This window comes from Oncorhynchus nerka, linkage group LG10 (genome assembly GCF_034236695.1).
Source record: "Oncorhynchus nerka isolate Pitt River linkage group LG10, Oner_Uvic_2.0, whole genome shotgun sequence".
Taxonomy (NCBI): Eukaryota; Metazoa; Chordata; class Actinopteri; order Salmoniformes; family Salmonidae; genus Oncorhynchus; species Oncorhynchus nerka.
The window spans coordinates 55,990,004-56,010,383 of NC_088405.1; the positions used below are offsets into that span (position 1 = coordinate 55,990,004).

At 39.6% G+C, this 20,380-nt stretch overlaps 1 protein-coding gene across 1 annotated transcript; it reads right to left on the reverse strand.

Annotated features, from left to right (window-relative positions):
- Positions 1-585: 585 nt before the first annotated feature.
- On the reverse strand, positions 586-4,833 carry LOC115135670 (P2Y purinoceptor 14-like). The gene is made up of 2 exons (XM_029670574.2): positions 4,757-4,833; positions 586-4,523 (listed from the first exon to the last, which is right to left on the reverse strand). Exon 2 carries the CDS (start codon positions 4,520-4,522, stop codon positions 3,443-3,445), a length of 1,080 nt encoding a protein of 359 aa, XP_029526434.1. The 5' UTR covers position 4,523; positions 4,757-4,833; the 3' UTR covers positions 586-3,442.
- Positions 4,834-20,380: the final 15,547 nt, after the last annotated feature.

Consider the following 20,380-nt stretch of genomic DNA (forward strand, 5'->3'; position numbering starts at 1 on the left):
CTTGCCCACGAACATTCGACCACTCATCAGAGATGATTACAATACACTCTGCTTTCTCTATGATTTTCTTGACCTTCACTTGAACTCTGTTGAACTCTGCATCCAGCAAATTAGTAGATAAAGCATGTCTGGTTGGAGAGGTGTATGCTGGGTGAAGAACATTCAGAAATTTCTTCCAATACACATTGCCTGTGAGCATCAGAGGTGAACCAGTTGCATACACAGCTCGAGCAAGACATTCATCAGCATTTCTCAGACTACGTTCCTCCATTGAGTCAAAAAACTACTGATTCCAAGACGACCATGAGCTGTTGCTATCGTTAAGGTGTCTGATTCATCATTTTCACCTTGAATAGAAGTAGAGGGACTTTTGTCAGAGGCTGCTTGTTGTGAGCGCTGAGGGAACTTAATATACTTGGCCAGATGATTCTGCATCTTTGTTGCATTCTTCACATATGATTTGGCACAGTATTTGCAAATGTACACAGCTTTCCTTCTACATTACCTGCAGTGAAATGTCTCCACACATCTGTTAGTGCCCGTTGTCAATATCGTCGTATGAGTGAGACCAAGGCGCAGTGTGAGTAGAGTTCCACATAATTTTAATAAATCGAAACTCACTGAACAAAACAACAAACAACCAAACGAAACGTGACGCTACTGATGTGCACTAAGGCAACTATACATAGACAAGATCCCACAACACAAATTAGGAAAATGGCTACCTAAATATGATCCCCAATCAGAGACAACGATAAACATCTCTCTCTGATTGGGAACCATATCAGGCCAACATAGACATACAAAAACCCCTAGACATACAAAAACTAAAGTACCCACCCTAAGTCACACCCTGACCTAAACAAAATATATAGAAAAACAGAGATATCTAAGGACAGGGCGTAACACCCGTGGCATTTTCCTGTAAACGTTATAATTTTTTGGGAGAAAAAACAAATACAATTCCATGTACAGATAAATAGTTAAGCAGTTAGATTAAACAACTCCTTTGTAAGATGTATATTTTTAAATGAAACATGTATGGAAACAGGTGAATTAACACTCCTCAGTTAGCAGGCTCAAGCAAGCTAAAACCCACATGGTAGCATAAACTAACTAGCAGAAATGGTTAACAAGTTCTAAATTATTTATACACACTTTGCTGTAGGCTGCTATTTACTAGTTAACAAAAAAATTGTCATATATCCACCCCACCCAGTATTGTCATCAAAACCTACCAGAAAGAATGTAGTCCTTGGCTCAGACAGTGTAGTAGTGTGGGCTCAACAGCATCTCATTAGTGTGCAAGCTCTTGAGAATCAGCTGCACATGTGATGGAAGAATGCACTGTGCATGCAGAGGGTTGCAATTCCATTGAATTGCGGATAGTTTAACCAAAATATGCCACAAGACCTAGAATTGCCTTATGTGTATCCCACAAAAAAAAGGTTCACTGTTATAAGCTAACTTTTTTGATGAATTTATTAAGCAAACTTTCCATGAAACATTTTCGGAAAATTTACCGGAAAGTTTCCGACCCTTTGCAACTAGCCAACTACCTAGTTTAAATATCAGCAGTACTGCCACATCAGCATAATATTTTATTAACACTTGATAACACTAGATTAAATAGCATCATCAATACCTGGTCTGGTTGGCTAATAAACGCAGCAGAGAGAGGCAGAAAGACAGAGGTGCGTCTTCATCAACGACCCTCTGACTCAACTCCATGCCTTCTTCAGTCGGGAGTTGCATCATATGTCAGGGCAGCAGCAACACAGGCAGTCTAATACAAGCCACTTGCCAGCCAGTCATATATCATGATTTAGAAGATTATGAATGTTACATTATAAAATTATTATTTAAGAATTTAAGAACATCGAGGATAAATCACAATCAGTACAAAAAAAATAAAAAATCAAGCTAGCTAACTAGCAGGTTAACATCAATTATCAACAATGACAATCTGAAAGCCCACCCTCTTTCCCCTGTCAATCATGTCTTTAGGAGGCTTACAATTTGTAATGAGTGTATTGTACAAATAAATAGCCCTTTTCTTCAAAATAAAAATACATCGCTACAGAGGCAGTTGATATTTTAGGAATATCAAGATATGAATTATGAAAGTGTTTTTATTTTGAGCACCTGCACCCTGAAAGGTCTGTGCACTGCCTTGATTAAAAAGGATAAGAATCGGTTTGAAATGTCAGACAAAGGATCATTTACAAGCTATTATACGAACGACAAAAAAATATGTTTGTCAGCTATGGACATTGTTACTTCAGGTATTGTACGGCAAGGTCAACTCATCCAAATGCAATAAGCCTAAATACGCACCAAACAGTATTTATCCAAGATAAAGACTGGAAATGGCTTTGTTCTCTTTAATGAAAGGCTGCTGATCATCCACCAGTGACAGTGATATCATCAAAGTGAGCTTCTGGCTTTGAACAACAGGTATTTCACTCTTTCCTCTGCTTCTCTGTGATCAATCTATGCTGTTAGTCGAAGCCCAGCCTGTTTTTGTGCAGTAGGTGATAAAACGAAATAATTCAACCCATCATTTATTTGATAAATTACTGAATAACTGAGTGAATCCTGACAGTGATTGGATCAGACTACTTAAAAGTTTGATAATATACTGCCTCTTCTATACATACTACTCACATGCTTACTTAAATTGATCAGTACTCTATTATCATTTAATATACATTTAATACAAATGTCTTGAAAGCAAGAAAATAAAAGTCTCAGTGTTATGAGACAATCCCTCATGAACATCAAATGAAATTAACTTTGGTGAACTTAATCAGTACTTAACTTTTTCAACTGTAAAAGGCAAATATCCACATAAATAAACTTCAAGGCTCTCTATTGTGTGGAAATATACATTTACTGATCTCATGGCAGAAAAACATATTTTAAAAAGTGTACAAGACTGACAACATGGCCATTACAGCTTTTGTTAGTACTTCATCAAATTCATACGTTTTCAGACAGAGGTTGTGACAATAAACCTTTTTTGGGGACATATCCGTGGCATACCACGGCTTTCAGCCAATCAGCATCACCAGTCAGGGCTCGAACCACCTGGTTTATAATGCCCTTTTAACCATGACAACCATTAACCAAGGTCACCATAAGTGTGAGTTATATACTCAAATAACAGACTGTACAGATACTTATACAAACACCATTCTTACTGGACCAACAATTATATCTACAAAGGCCAGTAAGAACTTGATAACAAGAGTTCATATATATATATTAATCTTTCATAATGTACATTCAATAATACCCTTCTATACTTTATTTTATAGAGTCAATAGTATCAACAGGATTAACATGTATTGTACATTATACATAATTTCTCAGTTACTAATCTAAATAGATGTTTAACCCCATTGTGCAAAATGTTAAAAACTCCCTGCCTTAGATGGCTCTATATCTCTGTAAAAGATTGATTAATACTGATGCGTCTACTGTTGCGTCTACTGTTAACAGCACACATGGTCTTGAACTGCCCCTGCAGGGCACAGAGGATAGTCCTCCTATAGGTGCAAGACAGGAAGTAGTAGATTATGGGGTCCAGACAGCTGTTGAGGGAAGACAGGAGCAGAGTGAGCTCATTGAGGATGTGAAGAATCTGCTTACTCTCCAGGGCCTGAATCAGATCCATTTGGGCCAGCACGTAGGGCACTCGCACCAGGTGGTATGGCAGGAAGCACAGTGTGAAGATCACCGGCACCACAAAAGTCTTCCGGACCACCCTGCTCTTCTTCCGCTGGGCCTTGGGGTCCAGGTTCCCTAAGGACATGGTCCTCACCTTGGTGATTATGCTGGCGTAGAAGCAGAGGAAGAGGATGAAAGTGGCACAGAAGAAGGCCACCATGGTGAGGTTGGCCAGGCCCCCCAGAAGACCTTTATGGTGGAAGTGGAAGCAGATCTTGTCACAGGGTTGCTGCCTGTCATTCCTGAGGAAGAACAGAGACATGCCCAGGATCAGGCTTGCCCACACCGAGAAGGACGCCCGGTGGCTCCACCGCACCCTGTGGATTCTCAGGACCCACACAGGCTTGATGATCTTCAGGTAGCGATCCAGACTGATCAGGATGAGGAACAGGATGCTGGCATACATGTTGACGTAGAAGAAGATGCCCAGCACCTTGCAGATGTAGAAGGGGCCCTGGCTGTTGTGGTAATAGACCCGCATAGGCAGACACAGCACCAACAGGAAGTCCGCTATGGCCAGGTGTCTCAGGTACACAGCCATAGATGAGTCGGAGTGCTTCTTCAGGAAGAACACAAAAATGGTCATGGTGTTGCTGACCAGGCCGAAGAAGCAGATTATTGAGTAGAGAATGGGTAAGGCAGGAGACAGGATGCCGTCATGGATCTCACAGTTGCCGTTTACATCAACCCCACTGGTGTTAACTCCTAGTTCCATCATCGTCCCACTAACGGTGGTATTCGATCTAGTCCCAAAGGCCGAGACACAAGCTGAATCACACGGACGACACATGCTGATCAATCAACCAAAGAAAGGCAAAAGTTGAATTAAAACCCATATATTTCAAAGACAGTGTTTTATAAACACCATGCATACAATTTTTTTCTTTCAATGTAAGAAAAAGTATAATCAAATTAAACAAACAAACTGTATGACAGTTGCAATATTTGTTATATTATACTGTGTTGATTGAAGTCTGAATAAACTATCAAGCCATGTTATTACAACCAGAAAACAAGAACTTACATGGGTAGCTGCTCTGCCCTCCGCTCCACTCAGTCTCAGACTGAAATGAATGAGTTCCTGTGCATGAGCAGTGCTTTTGACAGAACCCTGTCCCATCAAGGAAATACTGAGATGTGACGTGAGTCAACCATCAAATCATCCCTGTTAAGACAGCTGATGTTGCTTCCTCAATCGCAAAGCTTTCAGCGAAGGGAAAATGAGACAGACAGTTCTGAGGGCCCTGTCACGACGTTGATCTCTAGATAGATGAGGAGGATTAATATTTGAAAGAAAAACAAACATTGTCTTGACTTCATTGTTTTGGGGACTATATGAGGTTATGATGTACTGCTCCTAGGTCTATGGAGTACAAACAGGCGTTGTGAAGACAATAAATATTGTAATTCGATTACAGATACTTTTGGAAAAATAGATGATTACTTCTTGCATTACTTTTAATTTGCCCACGCCATTAGGGTACTGGGAAAAGATTCAAAGTTCAGTCTTGAATTTGATACGGAAAGGGAAACGTCACAAAATTAAAATGACCACACTCCAGCAACCCAAAGGTCTTGGGGGGGGGGGGGGGGGGGGTCTAGGTTTACTCAACTTCAGGTTATTGTAACGATCCTCTTCATCTGATGAGGAGTAGTCAAACATAATGAATGATGAAGGTTTATTGTCCTTTCATGACCAAAAAAGATGTATAATTTATCTGGTTCGTCATTTAAAAACAACTTGCAGTTAACTGCTATGTGCACTTATGGAGTCCTATGGAGACAACCACTCCCATTCCATCCACTCTCTGAGTTTTTAGTTAGCAAGAAAACAAGTGGAGGTTTTGTATTAAATCTACAGGGCATTAGGAAAATATTCAGACCTTCACTTTTTCCACATTTTGTTACATTATAGCCTTGTTCTAAAATTGATTCAATCGTTTTTTTCTCTCGTCAATACAATACCCTATAACGACAAAGCAAAAACAGGTTTTAGATAATATTGCAAATTAATCACAAATAAAAAAACATTTATATAAGTATTCAGACCCTTTACTTAGTACTTTGTTGAAGCACCTTTGGCAGCGATTACAGCCTAGTGTCTTCTTGGGTATGACACTACAAGCTTGAGAGTTTCTCACATTCTTCTCTGCAGTTCCTCTCAAGCTTTGTCAGGCTGGATGGGGAGCGTCGCTGCACAGTCATTTTCAGGTCTCTCTAGAGATGTTTGATCGGGTTCAAGTACAGATTCTGGCTGGGCCACTCAAGAACATTCAGAGACTTGTCCCGAAGCCACTCCTGCGTTGTCTTGGCTGTGTGCTTAAGGTCATTGTCCTGTTGGAAGGTGAACCTTCACCCCAGTCTGAGGTCCTGAGAGCTCTGGAGCAGGTTTTCATCAAAGATCTCTCTGTACTTTGCTCCGTTCATCTTTCTCTCGATCCTGACTAGTTTCCCAGTCCCTGCCGTTGAAAAACATCCCCACAGCATGATGCTGCCACCACCATATTTTACGAAGGGATGGTGTCAGGTTTCCTCCAGATGTGATACTTGGCATTCAGGCCAAAGAGTTCAATTTGGTTTCATCAGACCAGAGATTCTTGTTTCTCATGGTGCTCTATAGATGGTGGTCCTTCTGGAAGGTTCTTCCATCTTCACAGAGGAACTCTGGAGCACTGTCAGAGTGACTATCAGGTTCTTGCTCACCTCCCTCACCAAGGCCCTTCTCCCCGAATGCTCAGTTTGGCCTGGCAGCCAGCTCTAGGAAGAGTCTTGGTGGTTCCAAACTTCTTCCATATAAGAATGATGGAGGTCACTGTGTTCTTGGGAACCTTCAATGCTCCAGAAATGTTTTGGTACCCTTCCCAGATCTGTGCCTCGACACAATCCTATTTAGGAGCTCTACGGACAATTACTTTGACCTCATGGCTTGGTTTTTGCTCTGACATGCACTGTCAACTGGGGGGCCTTATATTCATATTTTATTTAAGGCAGTCTGAATACTTTCCGAATGCACTGTATATCATTAGAAACTAATCTATGACTATTTAGTGTCTTGCTACAGGATGTAGCAGCAGGATGTGTTCAGATAGTCTCACTTCCTGTCAAGAAAAAACCTCAGACCCCTCACCACACTAACCTTACAGAAAATATATAGGGCACTCTTTTCACATGACCCAATTATCTGTTTCATCAGGAAAAACTTTTTGAAAAACTCTTGGCCCTACAGTGACCATCCTGGAAAAAAAGCTTGTTTTATAAGGAGGATGGGATCCACCCAAATCATTTGAGTTCCTGGATCCTTTCACAGCAGTACAAGGCTGCGTTGAGACAATTACTTATCAATGACCCAAGCCCAGCTCAGTTAATCCTTACCAACGTGTCGCTGTGTTCTCATAATGCTGAATAGGACGTCGGTGTGCGGAGCCGAGAGGGTCGTCAGCTAATGACCCCAGAACACACCTGGGCTCGGGTGTGTCCCAGGATAAATACACCTCTTCCCCATTCATTGAGGAGACTCTCTCCATGCAGACACACTGAAAGATTTTGGTTGTGACCTTTTTGTGTCTGTTTTGTTTGTTTGCGTTGGCACCGTTCAACACCCCTCATTATCACATTTATGCACGCAACCACTCACTTACACTACTGATTACTGACTACAGACACACACCATTGTTATTTGTATTTAGTTTACTTCAGTTTATAAATATATTATGTTGTTCCTTATCTCCACGTTGTCTCCCTTTTTGTTACGAACTTCGAGCCGGTTCGTGACACAGGTCAGAGAGTCAACAACCTGTGTGGGGGGCTTGATTCTGCTGACGGTACATTACTGTATTAACTGGTTCGTGACACAGGTCAGAGAGTCAACAACCTGTGTGGGGGGCTTGATTCTGCTGACGGTACATTACTGTATTAGCTGGTTCGTGACACAGGTCAGAGAGTCAACAACCTGTGTGGGGGGCTTGATTCTGCTGACGGTACATTACTGTATTAGCTGGTTCGTGACACAGGTCAGAGAGTCAACAACCTGTGTGGGGGGCTTGATTCTGCTGACGGTACATTACTGTATTAGCTGGTTCATTACACAGGTCAGAGAGTCAACAACCTGTGTGGGGGGCTTGATTCTGCTGACGGTACATTACTGTATTGGCTGGTTCGTGACACAGGTCAGAGAGTCAACAACCTGTGTGGGGGGCTTGATTCTGCTGACGGTACATTACTGTATTGGCTGGTTCGTGACACAGGTCAGAGAGTCAACAATCTGTGTGGGGGGCTTGATTCTGCTGACGGTGCATTACTGTATTAGCTGGTTTGTGACACACATATTTCCAGTTAAAGAGGATGTTAAATGGAAGAATTCAGCATTTCTGTATTTCAGCACTTTTGTAGTAATGCAGCTTGAACTTTATACTGAATTATCAAACCACATTGAAAAACAAACTTATAGAACAGGAAATTATATGCTTTAGCAGCCTGCAAAAGCACACTTTCACAACCCACATGCTAAAACTCCAAGCCACCTATCGCAGAATTAAGTAATCAGATAAGTCTATGTTATCAAGGGTGCATTGCAACTTTGCTTCTCAGTTCATTCAGAAGAGGTGAAGCCACCTCATATATCAAGGTGTTTTAAGAAATGTTTCTCTGCACATTCGTCTTCTGAAATTCTGGATGCATTGGCATCGGGAGGCATTTATCATTTGTAATCTGAGACAATGGAGCAAGCTGCATCTGTGCTGGTGTGTAGTCTACTGTAGCATCCATGTGGACTGTGGCTGAGGATTCAACCTGTTCACAGCTCAAGCTACACACCAAAGCACAGCACTGATACACCCACAGCGGATGGCAGTGGGATTGTTTGTGATACCAAATCAATACACCACCCCATTAACTAATTTAACTGTCTGTTTATTGTCTACCTTTATTACCACCCTCCTGTGTCAATCTTTGGTACCTGTAGTGTTTTGTCTGGTCACATTGTCAGGGAAACTCTTCATCCTATTTAAAGCTGTTCAAGGTAGCCCTCCTTCAATTCTTTACAAAGTATGACATGCACATGTCAACAATCTGCAACACTTTTTGGTTTCACAAACATTAAAAGGAACAGTAAATGTCTGAGGTGGGCCTGGTTTCATGTAGCAGTGCATGCAGCTGTGCAAACACGCCATCCGGAGAAAACAGAACTTCAGGTTATTGTGGCCACAGAGCATAGCTGTATTAGTCAGGCCGAGAGTGACATGTCTTTATCTCATATCTCACACAGATGTTGTCAAACATGAAGCAGAATACATCCACTGAATTTAATGTACACTGTAAAAAAGAAAGTGCTTTGTTACACAAACTAGTGGCAAATGAGCTGCCACCACCTTAAAGGAGACGAAACCTTAACTTGGCTGGAGTATTGAAACACATTGTTGTGAGGGTATTGGGACAGATTTAAGGTGTTCTGAAACATTAATCTTGAGGTGTTCTGAAACATGACATGGTGTGTTGTAACACCATAATTTGCAAATAAATTCCTAAAATATCCTACAATGTGATTTTCTGGATTTTATTTTCTCATTTTCTGTCATAGTTGAAGTGTACCTATGATGAAAGTTACAGGCCTCTCTCATCTTTTTAAGTGGGAGAACTTGCACAATTGGTGGCTGACTAACAACTTTTTTGCCCCACTGTAAGTTTCAGTGTCATAACCCCTTGCCAGAGACTGGAAGCCCTAACCCGGAAATGCTTGGAAACACTATTAGTCCTGTGTAGCCGAATTGGATCCCTACTCCTTTGGTGTGGTTTCCTCTCTAAATCTCATAAACACCATGATTGTATTTCAAATCCTGTTTCGCGCCGAATTAGATCCCTTATGGAGTTTCCAAAAAACTGTAAATGGGAGTTTCCTCTTATTGTATGTTCCCTGCCCTTACAGTATATGGTGTGTTTATAAACTCATTGGTAATTCCAAAAGGTCAAATGTACAGTGTTATGCTCAAAGGACAAGAGAAAAAAATATGTGTGAAAATACAAATTATTACATTTGTCCGGGATAATGAGTACAAAATTACTTTTCAATATTTTATTGCAAATTCCAAAACATTAAAAAGAAGTCAAACATTTGTATATTGATAAAGACAGTTCAAAGCTCTGTAAGGTATTTATCATCAGAAACGTGACATTTTACACACTCATGGAAAAGAATACAGGCAATGACTGCTAATGTTAGCAGTAGCACTCATACAAAACCTCAGCCCATGGCTAAATGTGATCCACCAGTCATCCATTATGCTAATGTCCTGACCTGAGTCTTTATTTTCAGATGATGGTACATGGCATGGAAGATTGTTCATATTAATATAAATCACAGTACAGTTGAGTTAGATGATATGATTGACCATTGACATTAGCCTGTGATCCTGGTCGGCTTTGGTTAGGATTGGCCAGCAGGGGGGGGGTAAACGTAGTATGTATGTATGTATGTATGTATGTATGTATGTATGTATGATTTTCTACAGGGAGAGAGAAATAGCCAATAATCTCAAACAATAATGATACTACATAAATGCATAATTTGGTTATCAAATGTCAGAGCTGCCAATTCTCACACATAGGCAATAAGACACACGCATTTGACACTCTTCTCACACTGACACACCACACCTCATGTCTCACGCATCAAAAAGTACTGGTTTTATTTTTAAAGTACTGGTTTTCTTTTTTTAATTAATCCAGTGTGTTAACTTTTCAACCGCGCCCAAATCGTTTTGAAATCCTAGTATCTGCACCAGAAATGTAAAGGAAAAATCCATCCAAAACCACTAATTCCTTTCAATTACAGTGTTAAATAACACTAATATGTGGGAACAATATTTTTTGAACAAATGTTTCATTTTGACGTTATCATAAGTTTGGTAGCAACATGGAAAATCATTGTGGAAATCGTTGCAGCTCAAGTCAACTACAAAATACACATTGCAATGCTCTCTCTATGGGCTGGCTGGCTATGTAGCTAGCTAGACAACGTAACTACACACTAATACCAAAGACCCAATTTATATGGACCCGGACTTAACTTTCATTGTTAATTTGTTTATCTTTCATGGAAGATTCTTTATCCATAAAAGGAAATGGGCAGAGAACTCTTCACATTATTTAAGATATAATTTAAATATGAATTTGAAATGATCAGTGAATGTAAAAACAAAAAGCAATATGCACCATAAAAGTATTTAACAAATTGAACATTTATCTTGATATGTAATACCCCTGTCTGTTAAGTTTATGTACTCTTGTTTGTATATTTCTTTTTTTGTGTGTGTTTGTTGTGTTCATAGTAAAAAATAAATAATACAAATTTAAAATAATACCAAAGACAATATCAACAAGTAAAGTAGCTAGTTAGCTGTTCAAACATCCTGCAATATCAATTTAGGCGTCTCACCATGTTCAACCTGTATATGCCTCGGAGTGAGAAAGTCTTACATCACAAAGGCAGGGTAGCCTAGTGGTTAGAGCATTGGACTAGTAACTGGAAGGTGGCAAGTTCAAACCCCCGAGCTGACAAGGTACAAATCTGTCGTTCTGCCCCTGAACAGGCAGTTAACCCACTGTCCCTAGGCCGTCATTGAAAATAAGAATGTGTTCTTAACTGACTTGCCTAGTTAAATAAAGGTAAAATATATATTGATGTGCCTCAGAGTGAGAAAGTCTTACATTCACAAAGGCATAAATATATATTGTAACGACCCTGGCTTTATAAGCTTGAAAATGTATAAACCCAGGGTCGTTACAATATATATACTTCAGGCAATGGGAAACGTTGCCCGCGCGGAGCATTCTGGGCGATTCTGAGACAAGGAGCGGTCCCTCAAGGAATGAATGGGAGTCTATTGGGCGCTAGCTCAAAACCCAAGATTAGCACGAATTTCGTCAAGTACAAGATTACAAGACACATTTTCCGAGATGTGAGATTAATTTGCATTGTTAACAACTTGAATTAACTTGCTCTTTGTAATATCGTATTGCTTTGAAATCTCAAAATTACGTACTTTCTAGAAAAGAGGCACGTTTCTCGACATAGACACTGATTTTGAGAAGGGATTGCGTGACGCCGCGTGACGCCGCATGACAACGTGAACGCGTTTGGTCGACAGTCTACTGGGTGTAGCGTTACACAATCCTTCATTGGTTTCATATCTCCTTTCTAATATCAATTCAAGGGGCTTTATTGGCATGGGAAACTCACACACACTTCAAAACATGAAATGACACAGGGATAGAAAATCCCTCCGAGATGCACAAAACCAATATAACATGAAAAATGGGTGAACCTTTCCTTTAAAATCACGAGTGGAACCTCTATCATTATTGTCCTGTTTTGCCACTGCACTGTGAACCGCGGCACATATGATTGGTCAAGTTATATGTAAGGGCTCATGGGGATTGGATGCATGTTTTAAAGAAACGCCCCTCGCGATTAGAGTGGCGTTTAATGGAGACAATGAAAACGTTCTCTGCTGAGTTTATAAAACTGCAAAAAGAGCAGCACGCTAGTGCTGTTTTATGTACAATGTTGTCAACAAAATGAGGTTGCTGTAACTTCCGTTCCTATTGTAGAATGCAGCCTTTTGACAGCATGTACTAAAGTCGATTTAATACACATTTAGTCACCTCGTTTCGAGATGGGCTTTTAGACTGTGACAATGAAAAGGCAGCAAACAGACCTACAGTATGTTTTAGCTGGGACGTTTTGCAGGGTGACCTGATTTGTAACTATGAACATAATTACGTCCAACAGATTGTGATGTGAACCCAAGTGTATGTTTGATTCTAGAGGTTGGCAAATAAATAGACAAATATTTTGTTTAGGATGTAGTCTAGTCGTCAGGATATTTTATTATCTATTTACTTTATTTACCTGATCAGTTGGACAATTCTCATTCTTAACATTGGGTTAAAATATAGGGTAATTATTATTCCCTACATTTATTTTATTATTTCGCTTCTTCACAATTTTGACAGTGTAATTCCATATTTGAAATATGATATGCCTACTTGTGTCTTTGAAAATGAATCATATGAAGCTATGCATTTTTCAAATAAGCATTGGATAAAATGCTCCAGGACTCAAATATTATATTTGACATTTTAGTATTGTGCACATGCTAGGCAGAGATGGTAGGGGGACACAACTCATAAATGCATCATATTTTGTCTACGTAGAGTAAGATGGCAAGGATCTTCAACTGGTAGGCGTAAACCACCAGAATGATTGATATTCATTTGATTTTTCTTGAAGTTTGGGTGATTTTGAGAAATTAATTGTTATAAGAAGAACATTTTCAAACACTCAGCACTTGGGAAACAGATCAGAGCAGGCCAACCCTCCTGGAGAGCAGGGTTTTCTTCCATCCTTACTGTAGTGGTGCCACTCCCTGGCACGTGTTGCCTACAAATTTCCACCCGAGATTCTGAAAAAAGTATCAAATCACCCCCCAAAATATGAAAAAAATGATATTAGCATACTTGATTTTTTGGGGGGATGAAATTTCAAGTGACAAAGTCAACATATTTTGAGTGTTAATTTAATGTTCAAAGTATCCTAAATACACCTGACCTGTGGTTTTAATTTTCCAACCTGCTCATTGGCCTAAGCCATATCAAAATACATAGAATTGCAGGAAATAAGCTTTAAAATAGTAAAAAAACGTCCCTGCAGTACAGTTGACAACCATTGCTATAAATGCTAAAATAAATCAATTCTTACTGAAGCATACATTGCATTCGGAAAGTATTCAGACCCCGAGACATTTTTCACATTTTGTTACGTTACAGCCTTATTCTAAAATGTATTACATATATTTTTCCCTCCTCAATCTACACACAATACCCCATAATGACAAAGCAAAAACATGTTTTTAGAAATTTGAAAATACATAACAGAAATACGTATTTACATAAATATTCAGACCCTTTGCTATGAGACTTGAAATTGAGCTCAGATTGAGATGTTTCTACAACTTGATTGGAGTCCACCTGTGGTAAATTCAATTGATTCGACATGATTTGCAAAGGCACACATCTGTCTATATAAGGTCCCACAGTTGTCCATAGAGCTCTGAGACAGGATTGTGTTGAGGCGGAGATCTTGGGAAGGGTACCAAAAAATGTCTGCAGCATTGAAGGTCCCCAAGAACACAGTGGCCTCCATCACTCTTAAATAGAAGAAGTTTGGAACCACCAAGACTCTTCCTAGAGCTGTCAGCCTGGCCAAACTGAGCAATCGGGGGAGAAGAGCCTTGGTCAGGGAGGTGACCAAGAACCCGATGGTCACTCTGACAGAGCTCCAGAGTTCCTCTGTGGAAATGGGAAAACCTTCCAGAAGGAAAACCATCTCTGCAGTACTCCACCAATCAGGCCTTTATGGTAGAGTGGTCAGATGAAAGCCACTCCTCAGTAAAAGGCACATGACAGCCCGCTTGGAGTTTGCCAAAAGGCACCTAAAGGACTCTGACTATGAGAAACAAGAATCCCTGGTCTGATGAAACCAAGATTGAACTCTTTGGCCTAAATGCCAAGCGTCACATCTGGAGGAAACCTTGCACCATCCCTACGGTGAAGCATGGTGGTGGCTGCATCATGCTGTGGGGCTGTTTTTCAGTTGCAGGGACTGGGAGACTAGTCAGGATCGAGGGAAATATGAACAGAGCAAAGTTCAGAGAGATCCTTGATGAAAACCTGCTCCAGAGCACTCAAGACCTCAAATTGGAGCAAAGGTTCACCTTCCAACAGGACACTGACCCTAAGCATACAGCCAAGACAACGCAGGAGTGGCTTCAGGACAAGTCTCTGAATGTCCTTGAGTGGCCCAGCCAGAGCCCGGACTTGAACCCAATCGAACAGAGACCTGAAAATAGCTGTGCAGCGACGCTCCCCATCCAACCTGACAGAGCTTGAGAGGATCTGTAGAGAAGAATGGGAGAAACTCACCAAGTACAGGTGTGCCAAGCTTGTAGAGTTATATCCAAGAAGACTTAAGGCTGTAATTGCTGGCAAAGTTGCTTCAACAAAGTACTGAGTAAAGGGTCTGAATATGTGATATTTTAGCAAAAACAAATATAGATTTAACTGTTTTTTCTTTGTCATTATGGGGTATTTTGTGTAGATTGATGAAAAAATAAAAATAAAAATATTATTTTAGAATAAGGCTGTAACATAACATTTGGAAAAAGTCAGGGGTCTGAATACTTTCAGAATGCACTGTATTTCACTTGTATATCACTTGAACTGGTACAGATATCCTACTCACGCCACTCCTCTCAGGATCCCGCCTCCTTGACCCATCTTTCTTCACTGTCTCAGCATATGACAACTTCTGCACTACACTAACCATGGAAACCTCAACCTGCCTCTCTCGCAATGGACATTTCTGATCCCCAGCCCCATGGGCACCCCTACAATTAACACATACCACTACTTTCCCCAAAGATACACATTGCTTTGTATTCTGCACTTCTGCACACCTAGGAACCTCCCCCTACACACTGCTGCCACATGCTTGACACCTGTAACAACGTAATGTATTCGGCACAAAAGAACAGACAACGACTCTTCTGTTTCACCACTCACGCCAACCTGTCTGTCACACCAAATGACGAGCATCACAAACACCGGGAATTTTCCTTCAGTTGGTCAACTTTCACATTTACCGTTACCCCCATAATCACTCCTTCAATGGCACCCTTTTCTTGAGAGCAAAACAAGTCACATCTTTTGTCCCCATTCCTTTAACGCAGAGAGCCTGCTCCCTCTAACCAGCAGAAACACAAACAATTATCACAAGACCACTTCTGGTTACCTTCACCGATTCCACAGCACCCAACTCTGTTTTCATCCGCCCTGAAACCACAAATGGATCAGCCAAAGGCAAAGGTCCACTTTTTACAAAAATGTCACTCCTTGTAACGGATTTCCTCCTCTTCGTCTGAAGAGGTGTAGCAAGGATCGGACCAATACGCAGCGTGGTAAGTGTCCATGTTTTAATAGAAAAGACTGAACATGACACAAATACAAAATAACAAAGTGAAATGGAAATGAAACAGTCCCATGTGGCACAAACACTGACACAGGAAACAATCACCCACAAAATACCCAAAGAATATGGCTGCCTAAATATGGTTCCCAATCAGAGACAACGATAAACACCTGCCTCTAATTGAGAACCAATCTAGGCAACCATAGACCTACATAAACACCTAGATGGAAACAACCCCATAAATCTACAAAAAACCCTAGATAGTACAAACACCCTAGACGAGACAAAAACACACATTTCACCCATGTCACACCCTGACCTAACCAAAATAATAAAGAAAACAAAGAATACTAAGGTCAGGGCGTGACACTCCTACCATCACAGACTCATCTTTATCCTGACCCTCGGTGCGAGCCTCGGGCTCCGATAATTTCACCACACCATTCTTCTTTAACAAACCATCTCTTTTCCCACAATTTTTAACCGATTCCAGCTCACCCTCTTCCTCCCTCTCTCTTCAACCTCCTCTTTCTCCCCTTTTCCCTTCATTCCTCCTCTGTATTCCAAGTATCCTTATGATAATACTGCAGTTCTCCTGACATACGTCTTGTTCTTACCCTGTCAAGGGACACCATTTTTCCATCAGGCGTCCAGCCACTTCCGTCCAGGAGAGGTGCCTGTTTTTTTTATTTTTACAATTGACCATAGAGTTTGCAAGAGGCAGGCACACCTGCCCATGAATGCCCCTTCTCCACCACTATGCCTCAGACTGGGGGAATTCAGAAAAGTACACAAGCACAATGTTTGAGGTTCACATTTTGCCTTTAATCTAAACATTTGTCTTCTGATATGAAGGTATGAAAAAATAAATGCGGAATTTCACACAAAAAAACATTCTCCCTAGGCCCTGTTCAGACCTGAGGTAAGTTGATTTAACGTGGAATTTAAAAAATAATGACTGTAGTAAATGTTATCTTGAGTCCATATTAAGTCATGTTTGAATCTAGCCCCATTTGATCAGTGTAACAAGGGTAGATTATTCATGAAGACTGGCTGAGTGGACTAAGTCAGTGTTTTAACAAGCAAGAATCCTGAGTTCACATCCATGTTCTCACGTGAATACCAGTGATGACAGTGCACTTTATACATGTGACCTCATTTTACCTTTGCTATAACTTACATAGCCCTAAATTATTTACAATCGAAAGTTGCCTGGCAACTTTAGCCTATAATTAGTGCCTAGCAAAAGTACTCAATTCTTCAAAATATTGACTGAAAATTCAATCAATATTTTAATCAATCAATATTTATGCTATAAACCATTTGCAATTTAAAAATATTTGAGAGAATGCCAAGAGTGTGTAAAGCTGTCATCAAGGCAAAGGGTGGCTACTTTGAAGAATTTCAAATATAAAATGTATTTTCATTTGTTGAACATTTTTTTGGTTACTACATGATTCCATATGTGTTATTTCATAGTTTTCTACAATGTAGAACATAGTACAAATAAAGAAAAACCCTGGAATGAGTAGGTGTGTCCAAACTTTTGACTGGTACCTTACATTGGGTTTACATTCAAATGCCCTCCAAACACCAGATTTCAGTTTAGGTGCACTACTTTTCATCGTTTTACTACATAATGATGGTGTTTTGAGTTGTTCTATTTTAACAGTGTAGAAGTGCTGCTTTCATATATGAATTGGGAACTAGTTACATAGCCTACATATAACAGATACATTCGGAAAGCAAATGATGTCAAACAAATGATTCAACATTCATATTAATGCTCATACTACCAACATATTTTACATACATGGATTACCAACTGGGGTCATTTTGACGCCAAGAAGAAACCATTGTAAAAAAACAACAGCATAGCAAAATATTAACTTAATTCTTATCAAAATGTCATTAGACATGTAAACAATGTTACATATGAAAAAAAGTTGATTTGCATATCTGCTGTCAAACTAAAATGTCAATCTTTGCCTTAAATATGTGCAGCATTTTTTTCCGAAGTACAATGCACACTGGTAATAAAAAGCTGATTTACAATCATTTGATTGTAGTATGACTTCGTTTTTAGAATTTTGAAGTAAATATGAATTTTGTCTTATTTATGTGGTAAAAATTAATGCCATTTATAGGGCCGGTACACCATCATTAGCATTTCTGCTCCAGAAATAATGAGAGTGGTAAGTGCTTATTGCAGGAGGCTTCAAAAAGCATGCCCAAAAGTCATTTCAAATGACATATTATAGCAACCCAAATACAATAACAAGTTGCACATACAAAATACTGGAGGATATTTCAGGAATTCTGGCATTCATATAACATTTTCCGCAGAATAACTACATAGCACCATGTGTACATTCAGAGGGCAGCTGCTGGTTTATCTATTACAGTTGTACCAAGTATGTATACCACCGACAGACTTTTATGAGCTTTTTTGACCTCAACACAGCACATATCTATGGTAATTTTGATTTTGTACACGGCCATACCTAGTTATAACAAGTTATAACCATAGGTGAGTACAGGTGCTCCATTTCTGCAGGATATCTGTCGATCGAACAGGCCCCCCTCCACCCTCTGAGGATATGTATAACTTAATATATATAATATATATATATATATTAATATATAATATAACATAATATTATGTCTCCAGAGAAACCTCGATTCAAATGAATACTTTTTTACATTTGCCCTAGAATAATTACTCTTTGGAAGTACATACCAATACAGCTCTCTGTGTATATTCAGAGTGAATCTAATGTCTGTATTGCAGTTATAAGAATGTATACCACTGGCAGATTGTTATACGCACAAAAATAAGGTAATTTTGTGTTTTGTCCATCATAAGATACATGGTATAGAAAAGTACAATCTTAGGCGAATACATGGGAAGCTATGTCTCTGCAGATGATTCGTCTCTATCTGGTCAAAATCACTGATACAGGTCCCTGTCCACCCTCTGGTGGTATGGACAACTTGTTATTATGTCTCCAGAGAAACTTCGATTCAAATAAAGGTCCTATCTATCAAATTACTATAGGCAGAATTGGGTGTTTTTGGCTGGGTGTTCTTCATAGTCCATAATGATACAGAAACATCAAATCATTATTTAGATTTGTTTTGAACAAGTTGAGTGACAATGTCAATTGGAATAATTTAATAAAACAGCTTTGGGCTATGATTTAAAAGAAATATGCCTCTTCAGTTGGCAGGATGAGGGAAGAAACCCACTGGTCACACACTGGTTGAATCAACGTTGTTTCCACGTAATTTCAATAAAACTACGTTGAACCAACGTGGAATAGACGTTGAATTGACGTTTGTGCCCAGTGTGAAAGGGCTTATAAGAGTTTGGGTTTTGGAGTAGCCTATATATGAACTTTAAGTTTTTTTTTTTTTTTTAACAAATCAACTCAAAACAAACCAATAAAAATGTTACAGTTCGACACTCAATTATATTTTGATAAGACAGAAGACATTTCTTTGATATTGGATTTTGTCCAAACAAAAGTGGCCTTTTATGTGACGGTGCCTGTGGCCCTGGCCGTGGGTGCAGTAACACAATTCAACCACAGGATGGCAGACACGCATTAATATGATATGAAATGATGTGTTTGACAGGGCTTTTCTCCAGGCTTACTTTGGTAGACATGAAATTCTGCGTCTTGGTTTCATAAGGCACTTTAGTTATTTATCATACGGTCTATGTATCACACTATTTAGCTCCCGAGCGGTGCCGCGGTCTAAGGCACTGCATCTCAGTGCCAGAAGCGTCACTACAGACCCTGGTTCGATCCCGAGCTGTATCACAACCGGCTGTGATCGGGAGTCCCACCACAGGGCGTCACACAATTGGCCAGCGTCGTCCGTGTTAGGGGAGGGTTTGGCCGTCACTGTAAAATAAGAATTTGTCTTAACTGACTTGCCTGGTTAAATAATACAAATATTATTGTGGGGCACATATGTCTGGACTGCCCGGTCTCATAGACGAGATGTAACATAGTACATGTTAATCCGGTACACTCAAATTAGTATGATATGTTACATTTGGCATGGTTATATAAGACAGAAGGTTACTTAAGGCAAAAAACGAATCTCACCACAGACAACTTTAGCATTATCACTAATTTAAACTATTTACTACTTTTTTTTAGATACTTTTCAACTACTTAGCATGTTAACTAACCATTCCCCTAACTCTTACCTTAACCCTTTAACCTAACTCCTAAACTTAACCCTTTCCTTAGCACCTAACCTTAATAGATAACGTTAGCCACTTAGCCACCTAGCTAAGATTAGCCTCAACAAATTGGAAATCATAACATATCATACATTTTCATAACATATTGTACGAATTGCAATTCGGAACATATCATATATGAATTGTAATTCATAACATATCATATGAAATGGATGACGCACATCACAAATTAATACATACCATACAAACCTAACATATCATACTAATTGGAGTATCCCGGAATTACATGTACCATGTTAAGTCTACCCATGAGTCCAGGATGGTTTAGGCTACTCTTTATCATATTGTAGAGCTATTTATTATATGGCTAGCCTAATTGACAGCTGTATGGCACTGCATATTGATTA